Here is an 18,287-nt window from a genome sequence, read left to right on the forward strand (position 1 = left end):
ACAATAATAACCTTTAAAACGAAAGGAAACTTCTTGGCAGGGAAAAAATACATTTGAATAAATGTGGGTTTTGACGCTCTTATGTAAATCTCATAACCAACCAGCCATAAAATAATGCAATATATGTCACAACAGGTGTACATATATGTGTCATGACAGTGTTATGACCATATAATGACAGGATATGACACGTTATGTCAGTTGTTCTGACATATTATGATATGGTTATGAGGGTGTCATAACGTGGTATGCCGCTGGGTGTCAAGTAAAGTGTTACCATTGTAAACATAAATACATTTGCACATTGAGCACTTGTTGTCTCTCAATTACGCTGTTACAGTTGTTGTTTAGCTAGCTAGCACATTTTTGCCATATTAGCTAGATGTGACATCAGTCAAAACACTTCAAAACAAGATATGGCATTGTCATGGAAATTCTACACAGGGACACTTGAAGTCATTCTTAAATGAATCATTGTTTATTTACAGCATGCTGAAGACGTCCCAGTCAAACGGAGATGCATAAAGTGTCGGTCTGAAGTGAGCTTCACCGGGCCAGTCCCGTTAGTTCTCTTATATACTGCTCACACAGACAAGTTATATTTGCATGGTTTGGCTTATTCATTATTCATCATTAATTCATCATTAATGTTTGGTTCATGCATGTGACTGACCAATACCTTAAGAGGCTTCCTCTCTCCAAGCTGAGACCTTGAAACTAAGATATCCCTTTAGTTCTCAAAACACGGTTCTGGGTGTACTGCCAAATTGCATACTGATAGTGAGGATTCCTCCTCTGCATGTTCAATCAGTCACTTGCATGAGCACAGAAATTGGTTATTAGAAAAACACAAACAGAAAATGTTCCATCACAGTATCACTAACTAGACACAACAAGCTGAAACGAACCACCTAAGATTCCCACATAGCAGCTTCTTGTCAATGTTGCTAGTTATCTGGTCATCCAGAACCACAACTACACATGGACTTCTTCCTCATTGAAGCATGTGCTTTGTTGTCGTGACCTTGTCAGCTAACCCGTCTATGATACTTGACTCTTTTTTGGCATGTTAAGTAACTGCTGTGTGATTACAACAGTCCATAGACTGAGTTGAGTCTTTCAAAGTATTGACTGCACTGGTGTTGTTCTCTTCTGGCAGTGTGACCATCAGACTGTGCATTGCTCTCCTGTAGGGGAGAGAAGAGAGGAGTGGAGAGAGAAGAGATCAATGATGGCAGCAGGTAGCTTAGTGGTTAGAGCGTTGGGCTGGTAACCGAAAGGTTGCTAGATCGAATCCCCGAGCTGACAAGGTAAAAATCTGTCATTCTGCCCCTGAACAAGGCAGTTAACCCACTGTTCCCAGGCCATCATTTTAAATAAGAATTTGTTCTTAACTGACTTGCCTAGGTAAATAAAAATTAAATAAAGAATAAATAAATAAATAAATAAAAATGAGAGAAGAGGTGAAAACAGGAGAGACATCAGGGAGCAAAAAAGATGTGAGACAAAAGGAGAGTAGAGATGAGAGTGGAGACAGTACTGATTAACCTCTCTGGGATATGTGGGACGGTAAGCGTCCCTCGCCAACAGCCAGTGAAAGTGCAGGGCGCCAAATTCAAAACAACAATCTCATAATGAAAATTCCTCAAGCATAGAAGTATTTTACACCATTTTAAAGATACACTTGTTGTAAATCCAGCCACAATGTCTGTCCTGTACAGTGCATTCAGAAAGTATTCAGACCCATTGACTTTTTCCACATTTTGTTATGCCGCAGCCTTCCTTATTCTAAAATTGATTCAATTCAATGTTTTTCTCATCAATCTACACACAATACCTCATAATGACAAAGCGAAAACAGCTTTTAGAAATTTTTGCAAATGTATTGGGGAAAAAATATTGAAATACCTCATTTACACAGGTATTCAGACCCTTTTCTATGAGATTTGAAAGTAAGCTCAGGTGCATCCTGTTCCAATTGATCATTCTTAAGATGTTTCTACAACTTGATTGGGGTCCACCTGTGGTAAATTCAACTGATTGGACATGATTTGGAGAGGCACACACCTGTCTATATAAGGTCCCACAGTTGACAGTGCATTTCAGAGCAAAAACCAAGCCTTGAGGTCGAAGGAATTGTCCTCAGAGCTCTGAGACGGGTTTGTGTCAAGGCACAGATCTGGGGAAGGGTACAAAAGCATTTCTGCAGCATTGCAGGTCCCCAAGAACACAATGGCCTCCCTCATTCTTGAATGGATGAAGTTTTGAACCACCAAGACTCTTCCTAGAGCTGGCCGCTCAGCCAAACTGAGAAATCGAGGGAGAAGGCCATTGGTCAGGGAGATGACCAAGAACCCGATGGTCACTGAGTTCCTCTGTAGAGATGGGAGAACCTTCCAGAAGTACAACCATCTCTGCAGCACTCCACCAATAAGGCCTTCATGGTAGAGTGGCCAGGCGGGAGCCACTCCTCAGTATAAGGCACATGACTGCCCATTTGGAGTTTGCCAAAAGGCACCTAATGGACTCAGACCATGAGGAACAAGATTCTCTGGTACGATGAAACCAAGATTGAACTCTTTGACCTGAATGCCAAATGTCATCTCTATGGTGAAGCATGGTGGTGGCAACATCATGCTTTGGGGATGTTTTTCAGCGGCAGGGACTGGGAGACTAGTGTCAGGATCGATGGAAAGATGAACGGAGCAAAATCCTTGATGAAAACCTGCTCCAGAGCGCTCAGGACCTCAGAGTGGGTCAAAGGTTCACCTTCCAACAGGACAATGACCCTAAGCACACAGTCAAGACAACGCAAGAGGGGCTTCTGGACAAGTATCTGAATGTCCATGAGTGGTCCAGCCAGAGCTCGGACTTGAACCCGATCTAACATCTCTGGAAAGATGAAAATAGCTGTGCAGTGGCACTCCCTATCCAACCTGTCAGAGCTTGAGAGGATCTGCAGAGAAGAATAGGAGAAACTCCCCAAAAACAGGTGTGCCAAATTTGTAGGGTCATACTCAAGAAGACTCGAGGCTGTAACCACTTCCAAAAGTGCTTCAACAAAATACTGAGTAAAGCGTCTGAATACTTGTAAATGTGATATTTCAGCTTTTTTAATACATTTGCAAAATTTTCTAAACAGCTATTTTTGCTTTGTCATTATGGGGTATTGTGTGTAGATTGATGAGGGGAAAAAAGCACTTTATTCAATTTTAAAATAAGCTTGTTTTACGTAACAAAATGTGGTGAAGGAAAAAGGAAACCGCACACTGCTCTTGATAGTATCACTGATCTTTAATAAGCTTACGTGTCGGCCTCACGGCCTTCGTCAGAGCTTTTGTGAATGAAAAAAATAATTGCACCCTTACGTAGACCTAGCCCCACCCACATGCATTCATGTTCAAATTCAGAACATAACATACATAGGCATTTCATCATTAAATCCTTTTGGAAATAATGTCTGGAGGGTGAAAATCCCAAAACATTCTCTTTTACTCAGAGTATTATTAATATCACCTCCCCTGTCTGATATCTTAACTTTCTCTATGCCACAAAATCTAAAAGGTAGAAAGGTCATGTTTAGGTCATTCAAATGTACTGCGACTGGATAATCCCTGTTGTTTCTCCTGATTGAACTTTTATGTTCACTAATTCTCTGTTTGAGAGAGCGGGTGGTTTTACCGACATAGCAGAGCCCTCATGGACATTTAATAATGTAAATAACATGGGCGGTGGAACACGTAATAATGTCATTTATTCTGAACCATTTTCCTGTGTTTGGGTGGCAGAAATATTCACACTTTATCATGTTGTTGCACTGTGCACATCCTCTGCATTTATAGCTGCCATTTGGAAGAGGGCGTAAAAGCCTGGCTGATTTTCTTTTGTTGTTGGCAGTTGGCATGAACCAATTTATCTCGTAAATTTCGAGCTCTCCTATACACAGTAAGTGGTGGACTTTTAAATTCAGCCGGCAAAGCCAGTGTTTCTTGACCACGTCTCCCACTTTTTTAGCTTTAGCGGGTCTTTTTTGTAGCAGTTCATCTCGTGTTTTTCCCAATGCCAAATTAAGAGCTTCAGCCACACATTGTGGTGAATAGCCTCTCCTTAGAAACCTAATGTGCATCTCCACTGCTTTTTCTAGATAATCCTCTGTGGAGAGGCATATACCGTGCAGTCTGAAAAACGGGCTTCTTGGAAGTCCTCTTTTTAATGGCTCAGGGTGGAAGCTGTCCCCCTGTAATAGAGTATTTCTGTCTGTTTCTTTTCTATGCAGAGTTGTAAACAGGGTTCCATTTGATTTCTCAATCCACATATCAAGGTAAGGAACACGTTGTGTGTCACATTCAATAGTGAATTTGAGATTGGGGTCAATGCCATTGAGTAGTGCCATAAAATCTGACAGCTCTTTTTCCGTTCCTTCCCTTATGCAACAAAATGTCGTCAATATATCAATAACACATTATTCAAAAATTGATTTTCGTTTGAATTATTAACAAAACGTTCTTCAAAAAGACCCACATAGTGGTTAGCATAACTCGGAGCGAATGTGGAGCCCATCGATGTTCCATTCGTTTGTAGGTAGTATTCATCATCAAACCTGAAATAGTTATACGTCAAAACATATTCAGCCAGCTCTAGAATAAAGTTTGTTGGTGGATATCCGTTAGTATCTCTGTCTCCCAAATAGTGAGCTAGGGCTGCCAGCCCCCCCACATGGGGAATGCTGGTACATAGACTCTCGACATCTAATGTGACCAAAATACTCTGTTAAACCAGTTATTGGTGAGATCTTGTTTATGAAGTCTATAGAGTGTTTTACATATGATGGCAATGCTTGCACATGAGTTTTAATAAGATAGTCTACAAAGTTCGACAATGGCTCTAGCGTTGAGCCTATTCCTGCAACCACTGGTCTGCCTGGATAATTGCCTTGTTGTGTTTTATGTTTGTGTAATTTCGACAAAATGTACGGGCATGGACGTATGGCACATTTGCAGCAAGGATATTCATATTCAGGTTTTGAGATAAGGTTATTTAATAGGGCTCCAGATTAGAGCATATATCCCTTTGGAACACCTGTGTGGGATCAACACTCAGTTTTTATAGAAAAGTTCATTACTGAGTTGTCTCTGCATTTCTTCTTTATATTTTTCACAGTCTAAAACAACCACAGCACCCTCTTATCTGCAGGTTTAATAACCAAAGATGAATATTTCATTAACGAATTAAGTGCCTGTTCTTCTGTTCTAGTGAGGTTCTTCTGAATGTGGTTTGTTTGTCTCGTATATACTGACGTGGCTTCTTGTTCGACTAACCTACAATAGGTATCAATCGAGGAGTTGTTAACCATGGGACAGAATTAGCTTTTGGGCTGAAAATGGGTACCCGTTCTTTGATGTGTTTCTAGGCCCGAAACAGTGTTTTGCAAAAACACATGCTTAAATTTATCTTGCGAAAGAATTTAAACAGATCTGCTTTCCCATCGAATTGTTTATTTGTACATGTAGGTACAAAAGAGAGGCCCTTAGATAAGACTGAAACTTGAGCGTCAGTAAGGTCTTTTTTGGAGAGGTCCTGCTGTAGCTCCATGTCCACGACCTGTGTTCCTGGTCTCAACTTCAACCGATTGCCTCTCCTACATCGTTTATTTTCTTTCGTGGAGCCTTGTGTTGCTTCCGGGCTAAAAGAAAACGACTGTGTGCCATGGTAGCTGGAGTCACTGTCTGTAGGGAATTCGCTCTCAGTGGATGCCTCTGTGTCCAAGTTTCCATGTCCTCCCGATGCTGCGTTTCTGCGTCACCCGATCAGTGGTGCATCCCTACGACGGCCTCTCCGTGCTCCTGTCCTTGAGCCTTTCCATGCGTACACCTGGTTGAGCTGGTAGTCCTCTGTATCTCATTGATATTTCTTGATCTTTGTTGCTTGTAGAAAGTCTCTTTATTTCCCAATGGACTGGTTGATCGTGTCGTCTATGGCTGTAAAATTAGGGCCTAGAATCTCCTTCATTATAACCTCATGTTCGCTAATCTTAACTTCAACTTCTTTCACTTCCTTCGACACATGTTCAACGATTAATAACATTAATTCTAAAGAACATTTGTTGAGTATTTCACCCCATTGCTGAACAAAAGTTTTGTTTTTCCCTATTGTAGGCTCCTACTGTATTCTCAGTCTTCTTGGAAAGCTCTTGTTGTGCCAAACTCACTAAGAGTGGTGCCATGCAGGAACAAACTAGTTTCTTTCTCTCCGAGTCTCTGGAGTTGGATTTTAAGTTCGACAGTCGAGTGCGGAACTGGATTGTCCATTCAGACACCTTTTGTGCCGTCCATTACTGTATTGTCAGTGCTTGACTTGGGCCGGAGCTGACCAGAGTGCCATACAGGCACTTCTAATTTTGGGGGAATTGTGTACCAGCTTCTCTATTAACAAAGTAGCCTATTGCCGACCTAGATTCACACACTGGGGCAAAAAAAGATTGATCAAAGCGGAATGAAGGCGGGATCTGCATTGAATTACGAGGAGGGTGGGCATGGAGGGTGGGCATTCATTTCCTGATTCTGCTTTCTTCAAGTTTATTTGCTGATAGTCTGTGAATTTGTGTGTGACAGTAGGCTGAATGCGTATGATGCGCTGTGTAAAATTAGGTCAAATTAGGGTTTGTAAGGACATGAAAAGTCATTGAAATTAGTTTTTTAATTTTTGCTAATTTAATTAATGGAGGCACACTTTTAAATATGATCAATGACTTAAAAATCGACATCAGCCATTATCGGAATGACCCTTCAGTACCTGTCTGTGTGTCTTGTGTGTGTGCCAGCTCGAATGGGCCGTTGCCCAAGGAGAAAGAGCACAACATCTTAGCAGCAGGTATAAAATAATGAAGAACAACATACTAACTATATAGCCAATTCAAAACAATGTGTAGCAGTTATCTCCCCAGTTAACTAAAGCCAACTAAGCATACATGTAATTGTCGCCTTTCCACTGGCACTATAGCCTAAATAAATCTGTACAGATGGAAAGCTGGTATTCCCCTCTATTAAACCGTAGCCAAGCAATTGCGACAACAAATATATTCTATAAATATCTTAACTGACAAATAACTTGCTGTGCATAGATCTCCCCTGAAATATGAATATTTGAGCCTAAACAGTTAGACACCTTGCTTTGAAGTAGCGTACCTTCTCCATTTGATCCCTGATTCATTGAATGAGGGAATCATTTTATAAAGACAAGAGTATTTGGTTATAATGTTGCAATATTTTATATCAAGGGTGGCAACCCTCTTCCAGGACAGCTACTGGGTGTAGAGGCCCTGGTCCAATCACATGGTAGCCTAAACATCAGATTGAACTTGGGTGTTTCAGGGCTGCATCAAAATCCAAGTCTGCACACCCCGGAGCTCTCCAGGTGGTGGGTTGACCACATGTTGACAATATGTGACTAACAGTGCAGTTCTACTTTGTGAGGGGTTAAGTGCCTTGATCAAGGGCACAACGGCAGGAGATGGTAGGCCTACATGGGATCAGACACTGCAGCCTTCTTAAGCATCTTAAGGCTCGGGCGGAGTGTTCGGAAGTTCGGATAAATGACGTACCCAAAGTAAACTGCCTGTTACTCAGGCCCAGAAACTAGGATATACATATAGCATTGGATAGAAAACACTATGAAGTTTCTAAAACTGTTAAAATAATGTATGTGAGTATTACAGAACTGATATTGCAGGCGAAAACAAGAGGAAAATCCATCCATCACATTTCAATTAAATTCCTATGCAGTTCCTATGTCTTCCACTAGATGTCAAGTTTTTAGAAAGGGTTTCAGGCTTATTTCTTTTTTTAAATGAGCAAGTAGTTGTAGTTTTTCCAAGGTGTCTCTCATTAGAAAACTAGTCTTGTTGCGCGCGTGACTGAAGTGCGCGCTCTTCGTTATTTATCTTCCCTATTGAAAATACTATTCTCCGTCTTCAATTTTATAGTTTATTTAGATATTAGAGTACCTGAGGATTAATTAGAAACATCGTTTGACTTGTTTGGATGAACTTTACCGGTAACCTTTTGGATTTGTTTGTATACATGTTGAACGAGTGGATTACTGAAATTGATGGCGCCTACTAAACTGACCTTTTGGGATATAAAGAAGGACTTTATCGAACAAAACGACCATTCATTGTGTAGCTGGGACCCTTGGTATTGCAAACAGACGAAGATCTTCAAAAGTAAGTGATTTATTTTATCGCTATTTGGGAATTTGTGACACCTGGTCTGGTTTGAAAAAGTATTTTGATGTGGGGCGCTGTCCCCAGATAATCACATGGTATGCTTTCACAGTAAAGCCTTTTTGAAATCTGACAACGCGGTTGGATTAACAAGAAGTTAAGCGTTTAAATGATATAAGACACTTGTATTTTAATATTACGATTTTTGTATTTTGAATTTCATGCTCTGCAATTTCACCGGATGTTGTCAAAGTGGAACGCTATCGGTACACCGATCCCAAAGAGGGGTTACTTTTTCATGTAGGCTATAATAATGGTCATGAAAATGTGGTAGAAGTCATGAAAAATGTGTATGAACCCTTAACAGTGAATAATCAGAGGTCTTTATTGCATAATGTAATTTGTGTATTTTGGTGAACAAAGTCTCTAATGGACCGACTTGGACAAAGACAGCTCTAGCACTTCTTTAATCCTAAATTAAGCATTGTGGATAGTAGGTTGGTCATCTAGGTTTGTACCTATTGTAAAGGCATTCTTCCTCCTCTTCTGAGGAGGAGTAGTGAGAAGGATCGGAGGACCAATGCGCAGCGTGGTAAGTGTCCATAATGTTTATTTAAAGACATAAACTGAACACTACAAAACAATAAACGTGAAACGAACAAAACCGAAACAGTACCGTGTGGCAACACTCACACGGAAACAAACACCCACAACTCAAAAGTGAAACCCAGGCTACCTAAGTATGATTCTCAATCAGAAACAACTAACGACACCTGCCTCTGATTGAGAACCATACTAGGCTGAACTCAAAACCCCAACATAGAAAAACACACATAGACTGCCCACCCAAAGTCACGCCCTGACCATACTAAATAAAGATAAAACAAAGGAAATAAAAGGTCAGAATGTGACACCTATAGACTTTCCATCACCATGAAGACATCAAGTGGTTTGTGATGATGTTATGTTAGGATGTTATGTTGTGGCTCAGTTGGTAGAGCATGTCGCTTGCAATTCTACTGTTGTGGGCTTATTCCCATGGGGTACCAATACGAAGACGTATGCACATGTATGCACTCGCTATTGTAAGTTTCTCTGGATAAGACCGTCTACTAAAATGGAAAAGGAATGAATAGATTGTTTCAGTTTTCACATAGAAACAAGTTGCCTTTGCAAAGTACTTCAAGAAACTAGAAAACATACAGTATATCAGAGCAAGTATTTCTATATTCCACAAAGTATTATCAGATTAACTGTCGTAAAGATAATTAGCAGACTCAAGTTACAAATTCTGGTAAACACTCAAATACATTTAGTAAAAAAAATATCACAAAAGTATTGCACTGGGTCTTTACTTGTCCTGTTTTAGTGGACCAATAAACATCTTCAGAGTGGGCAAAAACAAAATATCTGCATACCCTCCTCCCTCCCACCCCGTCGGTAAAAACATTGCATCACCCCCACCCCAAACTACGTCCCGTGGCTATGGGTACCAGGGGACCTTCAGGTGAGTCTTGTGATGCCTGTGTGCGTAATAAAAAAACAACCGACATGTTCATAAGAGTCTCAACTTCCCACAGAGGGGTCATATTAGTGTGTATCCCAAACTGCTACAGACAGACAGAAGTTGGCAGATAGGCTGTTCAGACGAGACCCTGGACGCTTGTTGGGGTCATAGAACGCCATCGTTATAGGCATTTTACGGTAACAAATACTCTTATTGTAATCTTTCTTACCGTGGTTTCCTCTTAACAATAATAGCACTTACAGTTGACCAGGGCAGCATGGCAGAAATGTGATAAACGGACTTGTTGGAAAGGTGGCATCCTATGATGGTGCCACGTTGAAAGTCACTGAGCTCTTCAGTAAGGCCATTCAACTGCCAATATGTTTTTTGCACTCCCAGGAATCCCAGTTCCACAATAAATGATTGTTTTGTTCAATAAAGTCCATAATGTATGTCCAAATACCTCCTTTTTGTTTGCGCGTTTAGTTCACAAATCAATTTTCACGACTTGCAGGCCAGACGAAAAGTCAAAAATGTCCATTACAGTCCTTTAGAAACATGTCAAACGATGTATGGAATCAATCTTTAGGATGTTTTTAACATCAATCTTCAATAATGTTTCAACCGGAGAATTCCTTTGTCTTCAGAAATGCAATGGAACGCAGCTACACCTCACGGGAGCGCGGCTGAATGAGATCATGGCACTCTGGCAGACCTCTTTGTCAAAAAGCTCCCTTTCTCCCCCACTTTACAGTAGAAGCCTCACAAGGTTCTAAAGACTGTTGACATCTAGTGGAAGCCTTAGGAAGTGCAATCGGACCAAATTTCCACTGTGTCTTGGATAGGCAAAGAGTTGAAAAACTACAAACCTCAGATTTCCCACTTCCTGGTTGGATTTCTTCTCAGGTTTTTGCCTGCCATATGAGTTCTGTTATACTCACAGACATCATTCAAACAGTTTTAGAAACTTCGGAGTGTTTTCCATTCAGATCTACTAACAATATGCATATCTTAGCTTCTGAGCCTGAGTAGCAGGCAGTTTACTCTGGGCACCTTATTCATCCAAGCTACTCAATACTGCCACCTAGCCATAAGAAGTTTTAACCTGTCTCCTCCCCTTCATCTACATTGAAGTGGATTTAACCTGGATTAATCTGGTCAGTTTATGTCATGGAAAGAGCAGGCGTTCCTAATGTTTTGTACACTCAGTGTATATGTTTTTGGAATGTTCTTTCAGCTGTTCATAGGCTAAATCATCATGATCAAAATTGGTTGACAGTTCAGAAGAGGGTGAGTAGCCTCTTCTGACTCCTCTAGCTCCACATGATGGTGCAGGCCAATCAGCAAGCTGTTAGCCAGCCTTGCTGCTTTGTGGAGTCCACCACTAGCATAGTCACTGTAGTTAGCTCAGCTTTCCCCATTGAAACCGTGTCTGTCTGGGCCGGTCCTTGCCGTTCTGCCACCATAGGCCAGACCAAAAAATAACTGCACCAAAAAAAGACATCCAAAAGGCGTTGTTCCGTGCTCAATGAGGTGTAGCCTAAAACAGGCCATTTCATTGGCTTTATTAGTCCTGATTTCTGTGACTAATCAATTTGCCTATTTAAACTCTGAATATCAGCTACCCAGCTTTATGAGGAGTTATCGCGAGCCAAGGAAATGCATAAGTATTTTCATTTTCGCTATGATCAAAAATTGGAGGATACAAACTTGAAACCACTGATCATGACAACGGTGTGAAACTCCTAGACAGCAGTTGTGATTGTCCGTTCAATTTAGTCCATTTTAGTTTGACATGTCCTGTTTTTAGGATATGTTGTTTGTTAACATGACAGCAAATGTTTTAGTTGACTGAGTGCCGTTTAGAGAAACCTGATTTTGGCAAAAGTGTCGGTGTCATTACATTGTCATACATTTTATCTCCAGCCTGTAGGCTACAGAATTAATTAATTTTTAAAATGTATTTAACCTTTATTTAACTAGGCAAGTCAGTTAAGAACAAATTCTAATTTACAATGACGGCCTAGGAACTGCCTCGTTCAGGGGCAGAACCCAGACGTTTACCTTGTCAGCTCGGTGATTCAATCTAGCAACCTTTCGGTTACTGGCCCAAAGCTCTAACCACTAGGCTACCTGCCGCCCCAGAAAAGGCCACATACTCTTTCTACCATATCCTAGGGCTGCTACATGATTTATATTGGATAATTTTTTTTGACAGAACGTTGGTGGAGCGCTGTAGAGAGGGATCTCTCCAACAGCACCCTGGAGAGGAGAGCTGGGAATGGACAAGCAAAATACAGTGCCTTGCGAAAGTATTCGGCCCCCTTGAACTTTGCGACCTTTTGCCACATTTCAGGCTTCAAACATAAAGATATAAAACTGTATTTTTTTGTGAAGAATCAACAACAAGTGGGACACAATCATGAAGTGGAATGACATTTATTGGATATTTCAAACTTTTTGAACAAATCAAAAACTGAAAAATTGGGCGTGCAAAATTATTCAGCCCCCTTAAGTTAATACTTTGAAGCGCCACCTTTTGCTGCGATTACAGCTGTAAGTCGCTTGGGGTATGTCTTAATCAGTTTTGCACATCGAGAGACTGACATTTTTTCCCATTCCTCCTTGCAAAACAGCTCGAGCTCAGTGAGGTTGGATGGAGAGCATTTGTGAACAGCAGTTTTCAGTTCTTTCCACAGATTCTCGATTGGATTCAGGTCTGGACTTTGACTTGGCCATTCTAACACCTGGATATGTTTATTTTTGAACCATTCCATTGTAGATTTTGCTTTATGTTTTGGATCATTGTCTTGTTGGAAGACAAATCTCCGTCCCAGTCTCAGGTCTTTTGCAGACTCCATCAGGTTTTCTTCCAGAATGGTCCTGTATTTGGCTCCATCCATCTTCCCATCAATTTTAACCATCTTCCCTGTCCCTGCTGAAGAAAAGCAGGCCCAAACCATGATGCTGTCACCACCATGTTTGACAGTGGGGATGGTGTGTTCAAGCTGTGTTGCTTTTACGCCAAACATAACGTTTTGCATTGTTGCCAAAAAGTTCAATTTTGGATTCATCTGACCAGAGCACCTTCTTCCACATGTTTGGTGTGTCTCCCAGGTGGCTTGTGGCAAACTTTAAACAACACTTTTATGGATATCTTTAAGAAATGGCTTTCTTCTTGCCACTCTTCCATAAAGGCCAGATTTGTTCAATATACGACTGATTGTTGTCCTATGGACAGAGTCTCCCACCTCAGCTGTAGATCTCTGCAGTTCATCCAGAGTGATCATGGGCCTCTTGGCTGCATCTCTGATCAGTCTTCTCCTTGTATGAGCTGAAAGTTTAGAGGGACGGCCAGGTCTTGGTAGATTTGCAGTGGTCTGATACTCCTTCCATTTCAATATTATCGCTTGCACAGTGCTCCTTGGGATGTTTAAAGCTTTGGGAAATCTTTTTGTATCCAAATACGGCTTTAAACTTCTTCACAACAGTATCTCGGACCTGCCTGGTGTGTTCCTTGTTCTTCATAATGCTCTCTGCGCTTTTAACGGACCTCTGAGACTATCACAGTGCAGGTGCATTTATACGGAGACTTGATTACACACAGGTGGATTGTATTTATCATCATTAGTCATTTAGGTCAACATTGGATCATTCAGAGATCCTCACTGAACTTCTGGAGAGAGTTTGCTGCACTGAAAGTAAAGGGGCTGAATAATTTTGCACGCCCAATTTTTCAGTTTTTGATTTGTTAAAAAAGTTTGAAATATCCAATAAATGTCGTTCCACTTCATGATTGTGTCCCACTTGTTGTTGATTCTTCACAAAAAAATACAGTTTTATATCTTTATGTTTGAAGCCTGAAATGTGGCAAAAGGTCGCAAAGTTCAAGGGGGCCGAATACTTTCGCAAGGCACTGTATGTTGCACCCCCTGCTTTTAACAAATTGGGCACTGCTCACCTAAAAAGCCCATACACCACTGGTTGAGAGAAATTGTCATTATTTTGGGGCAGAATTATGAGGTTTAATGTGTTGTTGTTGGACGTGCGTCTTGATCAGTTTAGCTCAGAAAATGCAGCCCTGGTCAATCTGCCACCATAAACACCTGCCTAATCCTGCCTAATTAGCGGGCTGGTCGTGGTGTCTGTGCCTCGATCTAGGTCAGGCAAAACTAAACATGGTGGTGTTCACTTTCGCAATCTCACTGTAATAAAGACCTCCATTCCTGTCATTATTGAAAGACTGCTAGTTCTAGGTCCCAAGAAACAGAGAGATCTGCTGTTTCATCTGACAGTTAATGTTGATGATTGTACAGTAGTCTCAAATAATACTGTGATGGACCTCGGCCTTACTCTGGATTCTGATCTCTCTTTTGGCGAACAAATCAAGAAAATTTCAAGGGGAGCTTTTTTCCATCTTCGTAACATAGCAACAATCTAAAACTTGTTGTCCAAAAATGGTGCATAAAATCTAATGCTTTGTCACTTCTAGATTAGTCTACTGCAATGCTCTACTCTCTGGCTACCTGGATACTTTACTAAATAAACTTCAGTTAGTGCTAAATATGGCTGCTAGAATCTTGACTGGAACCCCAAAATTGTATCATATTACTCCAGTGTTAGCCTCTTTAAACTGGCTTCCTGTTAAAAGGCAAGGGCTGATGTCAAGGTTTTACTTCTAACTTACAAAGCATTACATGGGCTTGCTCCTACCTATCTCTCCGATTTGGTCCTGCCATACATACATATGCTATGGTCACATGACGCAGGCCTCCTTATTGTCCCTAGAATTTGTAAACAAATCATTGTGGGCTGTACTCAGCCTTGTCTCAGGTTAGTAACTTGTTGGTCTGTTGATATCCACTTTGTAAAAGTGGGTGGGGTTACATCCTGACTGCTTCGCCCTGTTCGGGGGCATCGCCGTCTCCGCCTCCAGTATCTATGCTGCAGTAGTCTATGTGCCGGGGGGATAGGGTCAGTTTGTCCTATCAAGTGAAATTCTCCAGTCTTATCTGGTGTCCTGTGTGAACTTAAATATGTTCTCTCCAATTCTCCTCTCAAACTCTCCCCCCTCCAGGAGGACCTGAGCCCTAGGACCATGCCTCAGGACTACCTGGCATGATGACTCTTGGCTGTCCCTAGTCCACCTGGTCATGATACTGATCCAGTTTCTGTTGTTTTGCCTGTGGCTATGGAACACTGACCTGTTCACCGGACATGCTAACTTGTCCTGGACATGGTGTTTTCGACGCTCTCTCTCTCTCTCTCTACCACACCTGCTATTTCGACCTCTGAATGCTCAGCCAACTGACATTTACTCCTGAGGTGCTGACCTGTTGCATGCTCTACAACTACTGCAATTATTATTTGACCCTGCTGGTCATCTATGAACGTTTGAACATCTTGACGAACTATCTGGCCTTAATGGCTTGTACACTTATAATCTCCACTCGGCACAGCCACAAAAGGACTGGACACCCCTCGGAGCCTGGTTCCTTTCTAGGTTACTTCCTAGGTTCCTGCATTTATGGGGAGTTTTTCCTAGACACCGTGCTTCTACATCTGCATTGCTTGCTGTTAGGGGTTTTAGGCTGGGTTTCTGTCTAAGCACTTTCTGACATCTGATGTAAAAAGGGCTTTTTAAATACATTTGATTTGATAGAGTAAAGTGAGAAACTTGAAATTACGTGTAAAATAACACATGGGTAGAATGTGAATCGGATCCTAAGTTTGGTTTCCACTAGTTACCACAGCCACAAATTTGGCAATATCAAAAATATTCATTAAAACTGTATTCGTAGCCTGACCTTTCAGAAAAGGCATGTTCGCTCCTCCCTCAGGAAGTCATTTCCCGTTTTCTAAAACCTTACATTGTGCACATTTTCAAAACAACATAAACATAAGCAGGAGGGCTCATAAAGTGTTTAGTGTGTAAAAGAAACACATGAGCAGAACATTGGGAGTTTTAGAAAACAGGAAAAGGCATCCGGCTGGTGGGACAAACACAAGTCACACAGCCACTTCGTTTAGTAATGATCAAGTGTTGAATGGAAAGGGGAAGGGGATACCTAGTCAGTTAGTTGCACAACTGAATGCATTCAACCAAAATGTGTCTTCCTCATTTAACCCAACCCCTCTGAGTTAAGCTACTGACCTCTCCGTGCTTATCACAATGACTTTTCTGTTCCTGTTTTCGTTTCCTGTAGAAACAAAGTAACTTGAATTACGTATTTTATTGAACATTTTACTCCTACTCAACAATAGATACAAAATGAGACCACAGTGCTTTAGGCAATGCAGATTTGATTGAATTGAGCTCGTAGGTACACTACTTTGAGTTACTCACCTACACAGCCAGACCATACAACAGATGTTAATGCAGAGAACCACTCCTCCAATAGCAGATGGAATTGTGAAGAGCAATAACCTCCGTAGGTTATATTCAGCATGACCTGTGTTAAGACAGAAACAATTGGGATTTTCAGGAGAGTTGACAAGCCTAAAACAAGTGTTGTATTCCTTTGCTTTATAACAATATAGTAAACAATTGTGAGATAATAACCAAATAATAGGATTATAACATTCAGTATTCATGGTTTGCAATAATTATCACAATAATTTATATTTTTGTTAAAGTCAAAATTCTGGATATTTATATCTGGCATTACAGAATACAGTTTCTTCTCCACATGTTACAGTATAAACAGAACATTACTTCCATTACCTGTGAGGTTATTAGTGATGGTCAAATTCCACTCCATTGTCCGTACACCACGTTGATCATCTGTTATTTGACAGCTGTAGCTCCCGGTGTCATTTAACTCTACATTAAAGATAGTCAGCTTTGTAGGTGGATCAACACTCATCCTGTCAGAGGTGATGTTTCTTTCAGTTTTATTCAGTTTGTCACTATGAGAGAAAATAAGAACTGTGTCCTTCTTCCAGATATATGATGCATTCGTCTCTGAGTTATTGCAAACCAAAGTAACAATTTCTCCCAAAGAAGCTGATTTATTTTTCTGATATTTTGTTGAGTCACCTGGGACAGAAAACAACAAAGACAAAGTTTTAAGTACTTTACTTTAAAGGACAGTGTGAGATTTTTAAAATCCTTTTAAGAAGTCATAAGAATGCAAACCGAACACAGGTAGGTAGGCAGGCAGGTACACACAGACACACACACACACACACACACACGCACTCAAACACACTGTACTGTGGTCATCAACTGTAGCTTACCTGTAGAGACAAGGAACAGCATGATGACCACAGACACCAGGTCCCAGGACAGGAGAGTTTCCATGACGATATTAGACATAGCTGATTGACAGAGAGAGAAATGGACAGAGTGGAGTGGAACGTCAGAGTCTGAGATCAGTGTCACAGCTAGCTAACCAGGAAACACTCAGAGAGAGCGGGACATGAACATTTCGGTAGTCTGAGGAGGATGGAGAACAGAGGAAGTGGTTGTGTGAGAGAGAGGCACGGAAGTGAGTTTCTCTGAAACATCACAGCCATTGAACTCAGAGACATCACACATACCCACTCAGCATTTTATTACTGAGTGATTTACTGTGAGCTCAGAGTTGGATTTCAAGGTGAATTTCATATCCAAAAGCCCCATCCCCCATCGATGATCCCATCCCCCAAAACTGTCAGACTGGCCAATAGCTTCTTCCCCTAGACCATCAGGCTGCTGAATAGCCACTAAGCAGCTATCTGCTTCCCCTGTCCGACACCTGCCACCTGAACTTACCCACACACCAGGGTGTCACCAGTGTTTTATGTTGATGTTAGCTCTAGTGTTATTGTGTTCCATCAGGAGTCTAACACCAAATACTTGTGGTGAGCAGAATCAACAACCTCTGCATCATTCAAGACTTTTGCTTTGTGAGAAGGTGGTAAAATTCACAGTTAGCCATTGATATGTAAATGCCAGCTGAAATGTACACCGGGCCTTGCCTTGACTCCAAGTCTGAGCAGGTCTGCCGAAGCCATGGCCCAGTGAGACACGGGTGCCAGCCCAGGCAGTTGGAAACAGAAAAGTTTGAGCCTTTTGGGTAAAACACTGGGGTAAATCCTCAGTGCAGGAGTCTGGCCTAGTGGTAACGGGGATTTGAGCCCTGTCTTGGCCACTCTGTCTGAGCCATAGAAATAGATTATATTAAATTATGTATTATCTAAGGCCCTTCTATCTAACCTCTGTATTTCTCAGTCATTTCATAAAAGAAACCACATAAAGTAGTGCAAATCTAAGAGGTCCGACACCCCAGAACATACTACATTCTGAACTACCTCAGTGTAGAATGTAGTACATGACATTAAGATCAGTTTCACATTGACTCAATCACATTAAATCACTTGGTGTTTTTCAATGCTTTTGACCATTTAGATTCTGTTTTTGATCTTTACATGTCACGCCCTGACCGTAGAGAGCGTTTTCTGTCTCTATTTTGGTTTGGTCAGGGTGTGATTTGGGTGGGCAATCTATGTTCTATGATTTTCTATTTCTAAGTGTTTGGCCAGGTGTGGTTCTCAGAGGGAGCTGTCTATCTTTGT

The 18,287-nt window shown here is 41.2% G+C and overlaps 1 protein-coding gene across 1 annotated transcript; it reads right to left on the minus strand.

Annotated features, from left to right (window-relative positions):
• Positions 1 to 458: 458 nt before the first annotated feature.
• Positions 459 to 17,132, minus strand: LOC139406133 (uncharacterized). Its single transcript, XM_071148617.1, has 5 exons — positions 16,968 to 17,132; positions 16,453 to 16,767; positions 16,075 to 16,180; positions 15,883 to 15,928; positions 459 to 1,187 (listed from the first exon to the last, which is right to left on the minus strand). The coding sequence occupies exons 1-5, from the start codon at positions 17,044 to 17,046 to the stop codon at positions 1,089 to 1,091; spliced, it is 645 nt and encodes a 214-aa protein (XP_071004718.1). The 5' UTR covers positions 17,047 to 17,132; the 3' UTR covers positions 459 to 1,088.
• Between the last annotated feature and the right edge of the window lie 1,155 nt (positions 17,133 to 18,287).

Source organism: Oncorhynchus clarkii, chromosome 3 (genome assembly GCF_045791955.1).
Source record: "Oncorhynchus clarkii lewisi isolate Uvic-CL-2024 chromosome 3, UVic_Ocla_1.0, whole genome shotgun sequence".
NCBI lineage: Eukaryota > Metazoa > Chordata > Actinopteri > Salmoniformes > Salmonidae > Oncorhynchus > Oncorhynchus clarkii.

Coding starts and splice junctions, on each gene's coding strand:
- LOC139406133 (XM_071148617.1), bottom strand. CDS start 17,046: ATGTCTAATATCGTCATGGAAACTCTCCTGTCCTGGGACCTGGTGTCT. Junction 16,768..16,967: donor GCTGTTCCTTGTCTCTACAG/GTAAGCTACAGT, acceptor TTTCTGTCCCAG/GTGACTCAACAAAATATCAG. Junction 1,188..15,882: donor ATTGTGATAAGCACGGAGAG/GTCAGTAGCTTA, acceptor TCTCCCCTACAG/GAGAGCAATGCACAGTCTGA.